At 39.7% G+C, this 18,212-nt stretch overlaps 1 protein-coding gene across 1 annotated transcript in view; it reads right to left on the reverse strand.

The window, feature by feature from the left end:
• Positions 1-1,387: 1,387 nt before the first annotated feature.
• LOC104529650 (phosphatidylinositol 3,4,5-trisphosphate-dependent Rac exchanger 1 protein-like) overlaps positions 1,388-18,212 on the reverse strand; it is a 68,641-nt gene continuing 51,816 nt past the window's right edge. The window contains 16 exon segments of the mRNA XM_029086492.1: positions 1,388-1,673; positions 3,104-3,171; positions 3,722-3,824; positions 4,506-4,693; positions 5,343-5,409; positions 5,850-5,964; positions 6,612-6,755; positions 7,423-7,522; positions 8,609-8,826; positions 10,248-10,289; positions 10,993-11,121; positions 12,835-12,925; positions 13,516-13,598; positions 13,993-14,081; positions 16,265-16,471; positions 17,497-17,755. Coding sequence (XP_028942325.1) covers positions 1,631-1,673; positions 3,104-3,171; positions 3,722-3,824; positions 4,506-4,693; positions 5,343-5,409; positions 5,850-5,964; positions 6,612-6,755; positions 7,423-7,522; positions 8,609-8,826; positions 10,248-10,289; positions 10,993-11,121; positions 12,835-12,925; positions 13,516-13,598; positions 13,993-14,081; positions 16,265-16,471; positions 17,497-17,755 — 1,946 coding nt within the window. The 3' untranslated portion in view covers positions 1,388-1,630.

Consider the following 18,212-nt stretch of genomic DNA (forward strand, 5'->3'; position numbering starts at 1 on the left):
GAGTGAAAAAAAAAACAAGGTTCAGAACAATCTACACCCCAAACTAGTCATAAGCCATCTTGTGTGGAAGTGTCAATTAAAAAAATTAAGAGACCTTCATATCCAAATGGAAAAAGTCTAATTTTAGTTTTTGAATTGGTTTGGATGTTAATAAAATAAAATTAAGCCAGCTAAAAAACAAACAACATCACAAATAAAAACCCCAAACCTTTATTTTCTAGAATATACATCACTGCAAAGAGCTTCTGGATCTCCAAACTACGAACTGTTTTAAAGGAGGCTGTGGAGAAACAGAGGAACGGTAAGTTTCCTGTACACCCTCCTACCCAGACCTGCTACAACTGAAATTCCTTAGGGATGGGTGGTCAGATTAAGGCACTCACTCCAAATGAACATTATTTCTGTCCTGAGACTGCTGACGTGTTTCAATTAGTTTCAGACAGTAATTTGGAAAAAAATTACTGTGCTTAGGATAATACTGACAGAATGGAGAACAATTTTTCAAACAAGAAAAAAATAAAGTACATTATATACATGATTCCTTTTTTCTTTTAACTTAAAAGCATCCCTAGAACATCTTAATAACTGTATTAAAGACTACTTAAATATTGACAGATTTTTAAATAATGTAGATTTTTTTTCAGTAAACTGGGAGTAGCTGTGTAATTGCCAGCATATTGGTCCCATTTTAAACAATATATTTTTTATTTAAATCTTGTATATATAATAACATGATTGAAAACACATATTCTGCTCCACATAAATAAGTATAGTTCTTCTGACCTGTTTTAAAAACTACATCTGTTCAAATAATCAGATTATAAGATTGTATTTTTCCTTTGTAAAGTTTGCTTTAAAATCCTTCACTCCAACGCTCTCCTCTTCAATAGCACTGTATTTCCAGAGTACGGAATAGGGCATTCATAAAAAGTTAATCAAAAACCTGAAAGCTACAGTAAGTAAAATGAAGTAATGTTAAGAAGTATTGTGGAATGTATACTCTGCAGCATAGAGAGATTGCTTCTCACTGGGCTGAAGTGGAAAATTACTCCAGAAGAAATTCTTTATGTTCATATTTGAATAAGCTATAGATTGTGCTATTTGTTGTTCAGAAGTGCAGGTCAGTTCATGAAGAAGTGGTGTTGATGAAGCTACTGCTCAAGGACACTGACCAAAGTTATGCTGGCAATTAAACGGATGCCAGAGGCAGTACAGGGAGAGAGATACGTGGCATTCTGGATTTTCTTAACCAGTCCGTATCTTGAAGTCCACAACTTCTAGATGGCAGCACAAAGAAGTCATCAGTAAAACTGCGCTTTCTTGAAATGTAATTGTCACTTTTCCAGGCATCTAGCAAATGACAGTAACATCCACCTTAGCTCTGGGGTGTTTGTTTCAAGAATGTCTTCAAGAAGTCAAGGAAACACAAGAATCCCTGCACGTGCTGCAGGAGTTCAAAGGCAGATTCTTGGTGCCTGGGTCCAGCAGGTTCATCTCCTGCTAAACCCAAGCAATAGCTCTTTGTCTCTTGCTTCAGCACCATCAGTGTCCGTTAGCCAGGTCCTCAGACAGGGCTGCTCGTAGTTGAATGTTTTAACAACGCTGCAGTCAATGTAGACACATCTCAGTTTTATAAATCCCCATCTGTAGGTGGCTGGCACAACCTATAGAGTCTTTAAGGCAGATGAAGAGTACGGTATTAAATACCACATGGATGATAACACATATTTACTGGCATAGCATGTAGGAGTCAACTTCTCCTTTATCATTCTGCAAGCTTTAGACGTAATCCAATCTCAAGAATACCACTATCTTTAATTTTAATAATTGCAAATTAAGAAGTGCCACTAATGATTTATTAACTGAAGTATTTACAATCATTGTTTAAATACTATTTGAGACTTTCATTCATTTCCTTTTAACTTTGGCCCAATTTGGGTCTTCGACAGTCCCTTCTCTCTTTTTCTGTTTCTTTTGTTTTAAACCTAGTTCAGCATTTTCACACAGACTGGGATAACAAGCAGATAAAAGAACATCCTTGCTTATCGACATGGCTGCACAAACTTTAAAATTAGTAATCACATATCCACAGAAATTTTTTTAAGCACAAGATTAGCAAACTGAGACCAGTGGTTAAACCTAAGTGCCTCTGGACTGTCACTCTGCCATGCATGACTGTAGTAGCTTGTTCTACTTTACATTTGAATGAACTCAAGTCTCTTATAACTTCTCTTTCCAGGCTGCTACTACAGAGTCTGACAAACCTCAGTGCTACAAAATATAATCCTGAGAATTAACATTAATTCACCAGTTCTCCTTTTAACTTTCCTCAGTTTTATTTCACATTATGATGATGGAACCCAGTAGGAACACATCTATCTGGGCTTTATTGCCCCAAAATAATCCAAGGAAAGAGTTCTGGAATTTGTCACTGCGATTAAGAGTGTATAAAGAAGAGGAGAAATGCCTCCTCTGATGATTTGTTTGTAAAGCTGTTTCTTTTTGAATGTACCATGCTGTTACAGTCATAAAAATGGAACCAAAGTAACGTACAGACATTAATAAGGCAAAATAACCACACTTTGTGAAGTTGTCTTCTAGACAAAAATATATATAACCCTGGGCAACTGATCTTCCTTAGAGCTGCAAGACTGCATGGTTACTCTGACTTGAAGTGCTTGCTCTTAAACCTGCTCCGCCATAACTAAACAGTCAAGATCTTCTCCACACACAATAGCACTAGCCTATGAATTATCTTTGCAGATCTGCAGTCAGATTTGCCATTCAGGAATTTTTCTTTCTAAGCACGAGGGCTGTCAGTCACTGGCTTTGCCAACTCACAGCAACAGTCCAGACCCTTTTCTCTGATGAGTTACATTTTATGCAGAAAATGCAGAAACCTTTGATATTAATGACCTGAAAATTGTAAGCAGCAAAGCTGATCAATCTACAGTGCACTTATTTAGTACAGTGCGAAAGAAGAACAGGAATTTTTTGCCCACTCTCGCTACTAAGGAGATCTTTGGTTACAACAGGAACTCCACGTTGTTACAGAAACATAAAACCAGCACTCAGATAAAACGCATAAAACACAGTAACCTACCGAGGTGCACACTGTGGCATTTGGTCCATCACTTTGAGATTCTTGGCAGAGATTTCAACCCTTGGTCCCTAGGGAAACAGAGAATTTATGGTACTGACAGTATGGGTAAAGCATCTGATCCTTAGGGGAAAATATTATAATGGGAATATGGTTTCTATTTGAGAATCCATTAACTACTTCTAGAAGATTTGGAATCCATCGGGTGGATACATTAGTCATCTGTGTTTACTTAAAAGATGGAATTAGTCCCAAAGCACTTTACAAGCACTGCTGTCTAGCACTAGGGAATTTCTACTATTTAACACTGTGATTGAGACTTGGGGGTTTTATATACAGAAATTGTCTTAAATCTACTGCATAGCCTCTACTTTCTAACCATCAAGGCACACACTTTAAACAACGTACACTGAGGCACACATTTTAATTGCTGTAATGGCTGTACATGCAGAATTAATTTGTTCCTGTCAAATATATGTGTAGCTATTCAGACATTAAGAGAAGTTTGTCTATATGGGTCTGTAAAGCACAAAATACAGTGCCACATCAAAATGTGTTTGTACAATGATGTTACTGGAATGAAAATTACAGCATGCAGCAGACACACAGCCAAACACTTACTTGCTTTCGCATTATGTCTGTAGCCTGCATGATACACTTGGGCAAAAGTCCATGACTTCGAGCCAGTATGGCTGCTTGCTCCAGGGACACACTCAGTGTACTTCTGAACAAGGGAACAAGAGATATGAAATCACAGATCATATTTCATAATGGATAAATAGGTACCCTATTTATAACAGGTACAGGACACTTGCCCGTTAGGCTTGACTTCTGTTAGCTAGTGTTCTCATATTTACTGGTTTAGCTTTTGTACTTACAAAACCATAAAATGACCTCAGTCCTGCATTTCCAGCCTCGTTACACCCAGACACAGCAATTGTTTGGGTCTCCAGCATCATTACTACCAGGCTACATTTCACTGCTCTTCTGCATTGATTCATGTAAAGTTATTCACAAACAAATCTCTTCTTTACTCAATGGTTTTGAGACACTGGGAAAAGAGTGGTGTGTAATGCTTGCACACACCACGAGTCTAGAGCTGGTTTTGAGCAACTTCCTACATTTTCAGTGTGTGACTGAACACAGTGCTGACTGTTCTATGAATGAGATCACTCACTCAGTTGCATTGGTTGATGCATTGAAACATAAAAAAGTTTGTGTGTCAACAGTAATTATTTAAAAAGTGTTAAAAGTCACAGCCTACTCCAAAGTAAAAATGGCAGCAGATTTAAGTCCTTATCATGTTCCCTTACAATCTGCCTTTCTACTGCCTTGAACAGAATCAAATACATTGCTCCAGTCTCTAGAAAGGACACCAGTAACACGTGGGTTTCTTGGATCTCACCTCTGCATCCCAGTGCCGCACATAGTAATCTGACAGGCTCCAAGTCGGTAACAGAGCTCAGAGGATATAGGAAGCAGGCCAGCTCCTGATGTGTTACTGCTAGAATATCCTGACTGGGTTGCTTTTGTATTAATGAAAGACTTCATCAGCCTGCAGAGCTCGTCCATTGCATTAATGGGGCGAATGAGCTAAACAAAGCAATTAAAAAAAAAAATGCATCAGTGGCCTATTTACACCTTCAGTTATAAAGACATTGCACAGTAATCTACACAAGAGTAACTGCCACACAGTAACAGCTATTTAGAACACAGATGAAATTTGTAAGTGGAAAAATACAAACAATTGGGGCAATTTTTTTTGCAATTATCACAAAATCACATAAATTGTTTACAATGTAAATTACAATTGCAAATATGGTCTCTGATTTTGTCTTCCCTGCAGTAGTATGTAATGCCTTGCATATATTCACATATGTCACCTGCCCCAGTCAGCCTGCCTTTACATGAGATGCCAGGAAAGCAGTATTTTTCTGTTGTCTTCTTCTCTAACCGTGAACAAAGCATAACTTGCAAATTGAATATTTGTTCATTTTCATGCATTGGTGGGAGAGGAAAAGTAATTCATTCTGTCTAGGATCAGATACGGTATTTAGCAGGGGCAGGCAGGGCGATGTGGAGCCTTATTGGTGCCTAAGGGCTTTGTGTCTACCCAAGTTCTGCACATCTTCTAAACCAAAGAACTGTAGCCAAGCTTCAGAGAAATTCAGATCACTTCTTTACAGTAGAAGTATTATTCCTCTGAGAGAATTTATTGTAGAAATAAACACAATAACAATACCTGGTCAATCTTCACTGCAGTAGTATTGGAATCAGTGGGCAAGTTTGATCTCTCTAAGTAAAATGTCCTGCAAAAAGGCCAGCAAGGACCACATTAAACTGGTGTTTCTCATTTCAAGCACAATATGTATGCTATCTTGTATAAAACATCTGAGAAGGCTATGCTAAAAATCTTGTACTTCAAGATCTGCTGTCTTATTGAACCATTTTGGTTGCAGTAATTTACAGAGTCTGTACTAAAGCATTCCAAATCTCCTTTTTTATGTAATTTTAGCTAATTTTAGTGGGTAAAATTGATGGGAATTTCACCCTGTACAATGCACTACTTCAGAACAAGCTTAACTACGAGAAGAAAATTAACAGGTTTCCCACACAATTACTATCTCCAAAAATCATATTTTTATAAGAAACCATCACGAACAGAATCTCTCTTTTATTAGATTTTAAGGTTCTTGGCAAGGAGTGTTCTTTTTAATGTCTTTTAAGGCAAAGGAAAAGCATGAAATACCTGAGTTTACGGTAGTATTGCTGCACTTTTTCAAGTGAAATACTATTAATTTGCTGTGGAAGTTCTTCTACAGATGAGCCAGCTGGTTGTGATTGCCCCTCCGTACTCTCCAGAGCTGAAGAAGAAAACATTTTATTAAACCCATGTTATTAGTTTTCTTTTTAGTTATTTATTTATCTCTGTATCATCCCACTGCTCAGCAAATGACTGTTGGATCATGTCGAGGCTGATTCTGTTACCGCATAAATTTAATGCATTTCCCAGTATGAGAATATAGTGGCAGCATCACAAGGGTGAGCTCCACAGAAAGCAGTTTTATCTAAAAGCAATTACTCCCCATTAATAACTCCTTGAAGGAAATTTCCTGTATTGTATTTGTGTGAATATTTGCTTATCAAGTCAGTTTCCAGCCCAGATGATTCTGTCATACTGTGTGTTTAAAAAACACTTCTCTGTAGCCTGGGAACATCTCCTGATACCTACTAGATCAGATTGTCCACGTAGTCCAATATAATGTCTTTATGGCCTGAATCTTTACAGGAAGGCATAAAAAAGCCCCAAACAGGCATATCTTTTTTCTCATGACTGTGTTGTATTCTAAAATCTAGCACTTCACAGGTCTTCCTAGAATAGAAGTATCTGCTTCTTAAATATGTCTGTAGTTCTCAGCTGCATTATGTTAAGAGCTTCATGGTCACTATTTTGAACCTTTTAACATCATCAGTTAGCTTATTTTTTTTCAAGAAAGCTTCTTATAGACACCTTTTGTAAAGAGCACCGTGTGCAGTTTCAAGCTTCCCCCATTCTGAAACCGAGAAGGCAGTTTGGAGAAGTAGTAGCTGTCAAGATAAAAGATAACCTTCAAGGCCTGACGACTTCCTTCGATGTGGTAGAAGACATGAGTATCTGGAGAAATAAAGATAAAACACTCGTTGCTTTACCACAGCAGGAGAAATGTGAAACCATTGCTATCTGAGTCTGTTAGATTATCTAATGACATTTCACATCTCCATTAGATGAATAAGGAAGAGCCTTTATTGACAGAATGCAGGCTCTGAAATATTATACTTAAAAAGATACACAGTTAGCATGACCTAGCACCATGTTTGATGCTAATACAATAAACATGGTTAATAATTAAAATCCCATCTTGTTTTGTGACATCTCATAGCCAGTAAACATGGAGAGGGATCTGGCAGAGTGGGACACAGGACACAACAGCTGGGGAGAGGCAGTCCCCTCCTGCCTCAGGTAATGTGGTGAATTACAAACATCTGTCAGGAACTGCTCCTCATCTGTCATACCTCCCTGTGTGCCAAGTCACACAGCTAAGGTACACTGGCACGGACCACAGTTACAAATCACAGAACATGCCACCAGCATCCCACGATGTCAGTCCTGCTCTTTATGCTGTGTGTTTGCAGCAGAAGCTGAGGGAATGCAGCAGTGCTTCAGAGAAGCTGCTTAGTGCTCTCCAGGTCTGACATGGTCTGTTAGATTTATAATCATGGAGGATATTAACCCATAAAACAAACAAGAAGAAAAGAGCTTCAAAGAAACAGAGAATACTCACTTGCTACAAGACTTTCATCCAGCTGCTTGAAATAGAAGGCAACTTTGTCCAGTTCAGTCAGAGTGACCTGGATGTCTTCCAGCATGGTACGCTCCTCCTTCTGTAGAGCAGTGAAACAGATATAAATAGGTTATAATTTGCCAGAGAGAGAGATCAATGGGAGGAAGGTGTTATGCACATACTTTAGTTCAGGAGACCTAGAGCAGAATGTGGAGCTTCCCACTAACCCCATCCCAGCCAGGTGATTACTAATGGCTCTTTAACTTTGTGGTACAAGTTTAGCTGCCCTTTGCTTAGCTGTCATTTGATGGGATTCACAGAGAGGAGAGAGGTTAAAGGACTGAATAAGTTTGAAGATATCTCTCCAGACTTTACTCTGTACCTAAATATGTGAAGAACAGCCTATCAGTTACTGCAAAATACATGTCCATCCATTCCATACAATGTGAAGAAATAGTAGTGACATACACATAATAGTTTGGATTGTATTTGAAAATCAAACAAAAAAAAAACAAACCCAAACCAAACCATACACTTGATCTACAATATTTACAAAGTCCAAATAAATTTTGCTTCTCTGTAGTGTCAGAGCTACTTGTCTTTTTTTATGCTATTTTTTTTCTTAACATTTTTACAGTTAGAGTATCTTATCTACTGTAGCTGTGGCTTATCTGTTCATTAGGGTGCAAATGAACTACGCAAGACCAGCTCCTCTCCTTAGACACAGCGCCTCAAACACCAGCATCACAGAAGTGGGAGACTGCAGTCTCTCTAGTCTATAAAAGTGTCCAGTGTATGAACAAAAGCCTAGATTTTCATGTTGTCTGAACTCAACTTCTTCAGGTATTTGTTGAAATGTGTGTTTTCACCAGGAGATGGCAGGCCACACATGCACCACCAACTACTAAGCCATAAAACCTTCCTAAATGCAGCGGCACTACTCCAAATACGAAGGCAGACAGATTCCTGTAGTGTTCTAGTGTGACAGTGGGTCCAGGATTTGTGAGGAGATGACAATGACGGGATATGGAATATTGGCACATGGTTGTCAGCAGTGGGATCTCCAGAGGTTGCTGTAGTGAGTCTAAACGTGCTGCTAGAATGAAGGGCTCTGGCTGTGCTGTGAGTGGCAAAGCATACAGGCAAGTGTGAGCAGACCCCAGGGTGCCACCACTCTTCATCTTACCACAGTGGGGGAGAGAAGAGACTGGTAGTTTAGTAAAACACCAGTGGCTGCTATCTGTTCCAGCCATTTTCTGCTGGCATCTCTGCTGCTCTCTTCGTATTCCCCGTTGTTGTTGTATCGATAGTTGAGAGCAGCCAGCAACTGCTCTGAAAAGGTGCAAATCGCAGCCACAAGAGACTGACAGAAGATGGAATCACGTCTCAGCTGTAGCTCAGTATCTGCCAGAGAAGGGGAGAGAAGCATAAAGAAGTCATGAGGATACTTGTCTTTAATCTCACTGCCAAAGAAGCAGTTTGCGTGTGCGTGTACATGACATTTGGCTTCTGCTGCTGCTTTGCACAGACCTAACAGATAACCTCTTCTTGCTGTGTGACCTGGGTGTACAGATAAAGACAGCACAGCTGGAGTACACGCGTGTTTGAAAATTTTCTAGTCCACTTGACTGTTTATTACTGCCTCTGCCATCTGCACGCTCATTCTTCTGACTGGGAAGAGCTGTAACTCCTTAGCGCCGTATCTGGACTGGTTTCCTTCTTTTTATGTTTACAGAAGCAAGAGAATTCTTGAAAGAAAGTCTCTGACATTACTTCTCTCCTGGGCTATTAGCGATTCATCTTCCCCCATCCATCTGTATTTTGTGGGCTTCCCATATGCTTAATGCATTAACTGGGCCTGCCCATACGGTACCAATTGGTTTATGTTTCCTGGGAGAATTTCCCATGTTAACTTTGCTTCCAGTCCACCTGCCAGGCAGCCACATGCTGATCAAATCAGCCTCGTCACACTTAAGGGGATTGCAGGCCAAAGAGGCACATGAATAAGTGAAGAGCTGCTTCCCAGTCACCCTGGGCTCCTCCAGCAGGCACTGCAGTACAGCACTCTCTCATTGTCAAGGCAGCGTTCCCAGAGGTAGAAGCTGAAGACATCACCCAGAGGCTTTGAAGATCTGGATTATTTCTATAAAGCACTGAACACAATAGACCAACTAATACACTCCAGGCCCTGGGCCATATTCTCAACTGAAGAGCAACCAATCCTTCTAGCAGTACACCTCTCTACTGCTGAAGTAAGGCAGAGAGCTTAGGACTGCTCTCAAGGCAAGGGACATAATGATGTCCACAGTCTATTTAGGTGCTGCCTGTACATTCAGGTTCTTAGCCTGCTCCTGGCTATAATTTCACCATACACGATCCTAACTCCTCACACGCCTGCTCTGTTTGGAAAGATGACAGAGTCCGTGGTCTCACAGAAAGTTGTGCAATAGGTCTCATTTTTGCTGCATGTTCTCACCACAGCAGGAAACAATAATGGCCATCTGGGAAGGAGGATTGTACAAAGGGAAAAAAAAAAGACAAAGTAAAAAGAAAAACAGTGTTTGTGAAACATCAGCAACCAGCCAGGTAACACAAGCAGCCTACAGTGAATGTAAATAATGTAAACTGAAGAACAGATGTCAGATACATGGAAAAGTTGCCCTAGATGAGGAGCATGAGAAATCTTAGTGTAAAATGCCAGAGTAAAACCTAAATGCTAAGGAAAAACACAACATTCTGATGTATGCACATGCCTGCACGTAAAACTGAGTGTTAGGGACTTCTCTGTATACAATGTTGTTTTGCAACAGATCAAAACCCCTTACCTGTGCATTTTAACAAGGCCAAAAGCAGTTGATTCTTCCCATCTAAAACAGTGAAAAAAGAGAAATGCTCAAGTCAAGCTGACACCAAGGCAGCTTTGATTGCATTTGGCTAACAGTCTCCTCATTCCCCACAACCCCCGGCCCCTGCGTGGCCATTTCTGTTTACTCTAGTAGTCCTTACTTGCACAGACATGTTAATGACTGAAAAAGAAACAAGGTGTAAATCAAAGAATTTTACAGGCTAAACGCTCTGTTAACTACCATGAATTACTGGAAACAAATTGAACATACAAGATGAACCCCTATGGATGTGATTTCTGTCCAGTGCTTTGCATTGGACTGCATCAGATTCAGGTCCTGTTCCAGTTCAACCAGACCGCAATGGTTTAGGATGTTGTACTAATCAGTATTCATTTCATTTTGGAATATACCCTGCATCTCTCTCCATTTTCTAAAATGGTTTTAAAAAGCACAGGGAAATAGATCAGTCTGATACCATTCTGTCTGAATGGGCTGTTGAAATAAAATAAGGGAGAGAAAGTTCTTTGGAACTGCTGCACAGGTGAGATTTTACCATACAGCACTGGGACTCCACAAACAATAACCTGTTTTACCTGTTCTTCTCTAGAGCCCAGCACAGCCTTATTACAAATTGAGATGAAATGATAAAATGAACTGCTAGACCTGACTAAATTAAGATCTTTACTCCCTGAAGCCGATAACACATTTTTCCTTATTTACAGACCTTCCACATGTTTTTGTATGATCTCGACAAGGTTCTTGATGCGCAATGGAAGGTTCCAGGGATCTTCTTGAATGCTGGCTTGAATATTATTCCGGCACCTAACTGTGGTTTCTTCCTTCTGTTTAAATTCTACAAGAAATGGAGTTTATTAGTCATTAAGGAAATGCTACGTAGCTGATAGTGGTTTTGAGTTATAATGTGTGTACAGATGAAAGCAGAGATACAGTATCAATAGCAACAGCTGTGAATGAAAAAGGTACTTAAGTAAATCTAATACAGAAGGGAAAAAAGGCTGTTCCTATGACCTCCTGATCAGCAGTCTCCTAGTGTTGTTTTCAGGACTGTGCATTAACACAGCAGTTATGTACATGGGTGATGTGCACAGCGAAGGGAGCTCTGCACCACTCACAAAGCACAGCATTCCCTTCTGTTTCCTCTGCCTTTAATCATGTGCAGGCAGCTATATCGGGTAGAGCCAGAGTCTCTGGCTATGCAGAATCAGATCAACTTTTTGGCTGCAGCTGTCACACCCCATAATACTGATGAGAAGTTATGAAATACTCCTCTTTCTTTCACCTGATAGAAGCTAATTATTTAATTACAGAGTGGAAGATTTATTCTCTGTGATTTAGCTATGTAGCTAAGCCAAATACCCCACTGTTGGTGATAAAAGGCCTAAGCAGATAGAGAAACATAAAAAAAACTGTGCCAAATAACTGCTCATTAACAGAAACATGAGAGCATTCAAATTTACATCCATCACTGAAAGGTGTCTATTAAACAGACGCTTTGGTCCAGGATTCCAGCTGAATGCAAGCAGGGCTTGTCTGCTCCGTAGTGTGATGAATGTGGGATCATCAGTTAACTGCACTTAACTAAAAGACTCTCAGTTTAATTAATCTAGTTTTAATAAATGAGACTCTGTTTAAGCAAAATAAAATAAAGGAAGTGAACACAGGGTGTGTGTTATTTCTTCACTTCACTCAAACAGTGCATGGAAAGACTAACAGATATTCTCCATAAACGTGAATGTGTTTGTAGAGATGAATTCATGTAACAGAACTTCACAGGAGTTATTTCTGGGGTCAGTGAAAAAAAAAAAGCAGAAAAAGCTCTCTTGTAGAGTTTGCAACTGTAACTTAAAAACAGAGCTTGTTGAAGGTGGGAGTGTGGCTACAGCACCTGGAGTGTAGTAGGAATAGTAGCAAACATTTCAGATTTCAAGTGGGAAAGGAAATGCAGCAAATGTTCAGAAAATAAAGTCCTGTGTATTTCAGTGACAGAAGAAACCACATCCTGGGCCCCAAAACCATTAAGAGCAAAGTCTCATCATACTCCCTGAGGAAATGAAAACACGGTGTAATTTGTTTGCGCTCTATGGGAATCAGTTTTCAAAATAAGTGTCATGTGAGGATGAGTTTACTCTGGCAATTATCCATCTGAAGAAAAGCTGAATAAGTCATTAAGCAAACCCAGGCAGAACATTTTGGTGCCTCAGATCTACAGTGGTCAGCCCCTCGTCTTTACCTTGGATCTGACCTATCTCCACCTTGTGCCCTTTGAGATACATATCTGTGTTCACATCAAAGGATAGATTTGGAGGCTTGAGGAGGAGCTGAGAGTATTCAGCAGCATATAAAAGTGTTCTGTGTGTTTCAGAATTAATGTGAAAATGACCTGCTAAGGATGCAAGATTTCGATGGTCAGACATGGTACCTGCCATTACTGTACAGACTGCATAGTTCAGTAACTCTGTGTGGTCATGCAGCATATGTGCATTCATGCAAAGCTCTCAAGTCCTAGCAAATCACATTATTAAATACAATCAACCTTTTTCTTTACCTTGCAAACTGTGGTCCATTGGAAAGTGCTTGGTTTCTTCAAAGGCCTTAGTTATTATTGGTCCTTTTAGAAGTGCATTGATTGCATCAACCTGTAATTGGAATGTTTTCAGTCAGTGTTTGTAAGACTTGCAGAAGAAAATCTGAACAGAACTCTTGTGGGAAAATGCAAAAGCCCTTACACTATTTGTATTTTGGAATGATTTCTCATTGCTAAATAGCATTAAGACTTTCTAACCATGAACTGGCCTCAAGAGCCTCTCACATTGAATACAGCATTTTGCACAATGATGATCTACATGCTGATGAGATAAAAGATAATACCAAACAATTCTCTGGTGCTCTACGTTTATAAAGACATCTGTTGGCTAAGGTTGCGATGACTCTCCTAAGATCTGTAAATGTGATCCACTTAGATCACACAAGGTATTAGAATTCTGTTCACCTTTTCCTATTTTTCATGAAAGCTTTTTTCCCCTTAGTCTAGCACCTGAGATAAGGCAGGTCAACCTTGCTTAAATCACACAAGGCAACCTGAATGTTGACAAAATTCATTCCTCAAGCTGTCCTACAATATACTTGCCTACACTGTGCCCCAAAATCTAAATAGTTTGCCTTCACTCAAAATACGATTTCATTAAACGAGAGAAAGCAATTCTGTGTAAGAGTATGCTTTACATACCTGGTTAAAAAGGTGTTCCAGACAGCCATGAAGTTTGTCTTGCTTGTCTAAAGGAATCCTCATATCATTGGGAAGCTCATCTCCTAATAAAGGAAAGATGAAAAGCTTTTAACTGTCTCACAGACGTAATCTCTGATGAGGCCACAGATGACACAAGCACACCTTCACACTGGAGTGGGTGAAAAATGATTGCTGCTTTAGCTCTAATTCACAGATCAAAATACTCAAGATTTTTCATATAATGCAAATGTCCAGTAACTAAAGAAGCTTACCCCTGCCTAATACCTCTTCCACATTCTAAATTTACTATGGTTCATTAGAAAAAGAACAAATCTCCATCTTTATGTTCTTGTGATTAGTTTTGAAGAAACCACATTTCCAACTTAAACATGCAAGTGCTTATAATCAGCAAAGGCTTATCAGCTCTGCTAAGGGGTCTGGTATGAGAATATGCACACGACCTGCACATGTACTCACCTGATCCCATCTCATCGCTGCCCAAGTAAGAGCTATTGCTCCGTACACTGGTGTACGACAACACTGAGTCCCGGTTACTGTTACATTCACTAGAAAGAAAAGCAAAGTGATTGAAAGAAAGCTGTCCTTACACCCAGTCTGATATACCATCATTCTGGTTTTAACACTGCGATCCCCAAAACTAATTCTGTTTTATATATATATAAACAAAAGAAAAACTAATTGGATACAAAACAACCATTAAGCAAGGCCTCTGGGGCTGGCACTGTAAGAGGATGGGTTTTTTCCATTTGAAGTGACCACTCAATGTTTAATATATTGCCTGGATCCTATAAATAATGAAAATGGACTTCCCACCACGGATGTCATCTGGGTCACATCATTAAACATGCTCTACGAGCACTGAGTAGGGGAGAAATCATTAAAATCTATGAGACTGAATCTCCACTAAACTCAGCATTTGTTACCAATTCTCAGGATATTACAGCATCCAACTCCAGCACACACTGAAGCTGCAGTAGCACAGATATTGGAGATGGGAGAGGAAATTCAAGGAATTTATACCATCAAAGAATCAGGCACTGCGGATCCTAAAACTACATCAGGAAGCACCTCGTTCATTCAGGTCACACTGATCCTCCCAACTCACTGTAAAGTGTCTTTACTCCTTCGTACAGGCAAAGCCCGATGGCCCTGCTATAAATGTAAAGATGGCCTATTAAGGATGTAAAATTGCAATGGTCAGACATGACTGCAACTTGTTGTTCCATTTCTTCCAAAGCTGAGTTTCCAGAAGTTTCCTCCCAAGACAGACAGATTGGGAGAGTGTGAGATTTCCTTTGGTAGCAAATACTCCTGGAGAAGCAGTAGTTAATCATGTCCCAGAAAAAAAGACTTTGAGACACCTGAATAAACATTTGCATTTGTGGTTTCAAAGGTCCGTTAAAAATAAAAAATTCAGTGTCCATTTCTGTTTCTCAGTGTCTTAGACTTTTGGGAAAATTGCGTACAGAACTGAAAGGAAACATTCTCTTACAATAGTGACTATTACAAGACCAAGCAGTTTGCAAACTCTGCTGATCCTCTGTAGTTTCCACCTATACGATATAGAAAGGGAAAGAAGTCACACTAGACCTATTTATTTCATTTTATTCCATTTTCTAGAAGCATTAGTATTTTGACATTATAATGAGAAAAGGTTTTTTGCTGTGTGTCTCCATGGGAATAAATGTAATGAAATAATTATAGCTAGTGAATGCTTTTCCAAGGGAAAACAGAATAATTGACTGGAAAAATCAAACTCAGAAAAACTAGTTCTAATCTTTAAGAGAGTTTGGGCCGGGGTGGTATTTTCAAGGGACCAAGAGAGTTAGATGTTTAATTCCTGTATGTTTCTTTGGGAAAAGAACTATGCTGTTCACTTAGGGGATGCACAGCTGGCACTATGACTGATGCTGGATGTAGTCTATCTGGAAAACCTAAACTGAGACTTCCAACAACTGTCAAAAAGCCAATCAGGACATCTTAAGATTGCTCTGAGGGTCATCAGATCAGCAAAACTCCAGTGTCCACTGAAAGTCTGTCAGATCTGATGGGGTTTGGTGCTTTCTACAACTATAGTGCTCATTGTGATGTGAGCAGCACAGTTCAGAACCAGACAAATGTCACCCCAGGTAGAGAATTCTGTCGTAGTTAAATAAAGCAAGTGCAGCAGCCTCTTATCTGATGTGGAACTCTGTTCATATAACCCCAAGAACAGAAGAATTCCTGGAAACAGAAAAGCTCAGAGAAAGCACTCGTAACAGGAATGAAGACACACCTTGGGGGAATCTACTTACAATCTAGTACTCTTTGATTGCTTCCTGTTCATAGACATTACTGCACAGACACTGTTCAGATTAAGATTACATCAAGTCTGGATGTTCATGCTCATATACCACACTTTGGAAAATTCAGACTGATACCTGGCCATTTTAGTCACGCAAGATGTACCTGTTTGTGTATGTAAATAGTGCATGATCCGCTCTAGAAAAGAATCCTGATCCATCAATTTGTCATCTACTACTATAATATTGAGATAAAATGAGACAGACAAAGATGAAGAAAAGAGCTGCAGGTGCTACAGCATAATTTTAGCAAGAGTTCATGTGACAGTTGTGTGCTTTTAGGTAAAAATACACACAAGGTCCTCCTGCTTGTTGAAACCATATCTGGATTAGAGCTTCAAAACATTATATTAATAAGGTAAAAGTGGCACAGCCTTCAGACTAACCTGTAGGAGTCTCTGAAACTCATTGTGTCATGTCCAGAGTCTTCCTGGTCCTCCTCAGAAACTTTGAAACAGACTTTCTTGATTCCACCATGCTCAGCTTTGTCAGGATCACTCTCTTCTGTTCCCAGGGAAGGTGGGGATGTCTCCTCAGTAGATGGTGGGTCACAGGCATCACCTTCTGTAGGTTCTGTTATGGTGGACAAAAGTCTGCAAAAGTAAAACATACAGTTGTCAGGGACTGGTGGGTAATCTCACAAATGAAGTAAAGGGAGTAAGGCTGGAATTCACTATGTGAAATCAAAAGCAACATTGCCAGTATTTCACATAGACTACAGCTATGGAAAATGGAGAGCTCTGAAAGGGGCTCGTTGACATCCATGAATCTCAGTTGGCAAAAGGTCCTGTTTCCATAGGTACCCTGCCTCCCTAAGGTACAGCTTAATCACTGCACCCATGGTGGCCTGAAAGGGCTCTTGTTTTTCATTTGCCATAGTCCTCACTTTCTCCATCCAAGGCACTGGGTTTCTCCTCCGGGGCAGTGCTTCAGCCCACTGGCTCTACCCAGCAGCTCCTGCCCTTTCTTAAAGAGGTTTGAGTTGAGGCTCCACATGCTTTACAGTCAGTTGAAGTTCTGGTGTATGATGGGCTGTTCTTTTTTGCTACTGGGATTCCTGGAAGTGGCAATGAGTGGCTTAGGGCAGCTTACAGCCTTCTCCCACACATACAACCCCTGCAGCCCCTGCTACCAAAACCCTGCCAGTTACACACAATACACAGACGCGCTACTCAAATCCTTCATGATTACTAGGAGACTCATGATGAGAAAGAGAAAAAGACAAGGACAAGAAGAGGAAAGGAAAACAGAGATACCATGGAGAAAGTTGCCCGAAATCACAAGTTTTGCTTAGTCTGCCTTGTGACAGACAAAATTTCAAGGGTAGGGACTCTGTCTGTATGGAGAGATTCCTATATTGGAATATATAGTAAGCAAAACAGCAGCTGTTGAATTCAGGCAGACTTCTAGGAGCACAGGACAGTAATATATACATTGGTGGATCTGCACAGGAGTAGGTCTAACACAACCAGTGAGGAGCTGTAATGCAAGTGCAGGTGTGAACAGGTGAGTACAAGAGTATGACAGTTGAGGCCGAAGGAACAATGTGTTTTCTGAGGTTAATGGCTCCATTTTATCAGAACTGCTCTCTGCAGTGCACATGAGATTCTTTACTCACTTATTTATCTGAATGACATATTGCTTCATTTCCTTCACTGCAATGTCAAGTTTGTTAAAAAGGTGCAAGTATGAGTCCTGTATCTCCCGATCTTCCTGTTTCAGCAGAAAACTGAGTCCTCTTTCTTCCTGAATTGTTCCTCCATTCTGCTGGCCAAAGCTACCATCGAGATCTCCATCTTCTGGGGTCAGACATCTCCAGGATGGTGCAGCCATAGTGGTGATGCAATGTTGAGTATATGAGACTGGATTTAAGGTACCTACTAAACATTGAAGGGTCTAGTTAGTATGGCTCTCATGACTTTCCCCACTCCATCTCAATAATGACAGTTTAGCACAGGTGAAATGTTAACAGGAAAAAATAAAATTTCACAGAATCATTTTATATAATTACATTCTATGACAAAAATATTGTTTTAAAAAAAGAGGGATTTTTTTTTTCGTGGCATACCCACTAGATGTTTTGAATTGACTGCAGTCCAGAAACAGGTTAAAATATGGAAACAGGGACAGCAAATGTCCACACATATACTCATACAGACAACATGGACAGTACCTAAAAGCATTTGTGAAATGTTAATTAATGTAGGTTCTCAGGAGTTGGTCTGTGTTATTATTCCAGCTTTACAAACATTTATACACACACACACATATATATGTATATAAAAAGAAATAGGAATGTGTCCTTACAGAAGATAAATAAAATTCCTTTTCATT

This window comes from Antrostomus carolinensis, unplaced genomic scaffold (genome assembly GCF_000700745.2).
Source record: "Antrostomus carolinensis isolate BGI_N321 unplaced genomic scaffold, ASM70074v2 scaffold17148, whole genome shotgun sequence".
NCBI lineage: Eukaryota > Metazoa > Chordata > Aves > Caprimulgiformes > Caprimulgidae > Antrostomus > Antrostomus carolinensis.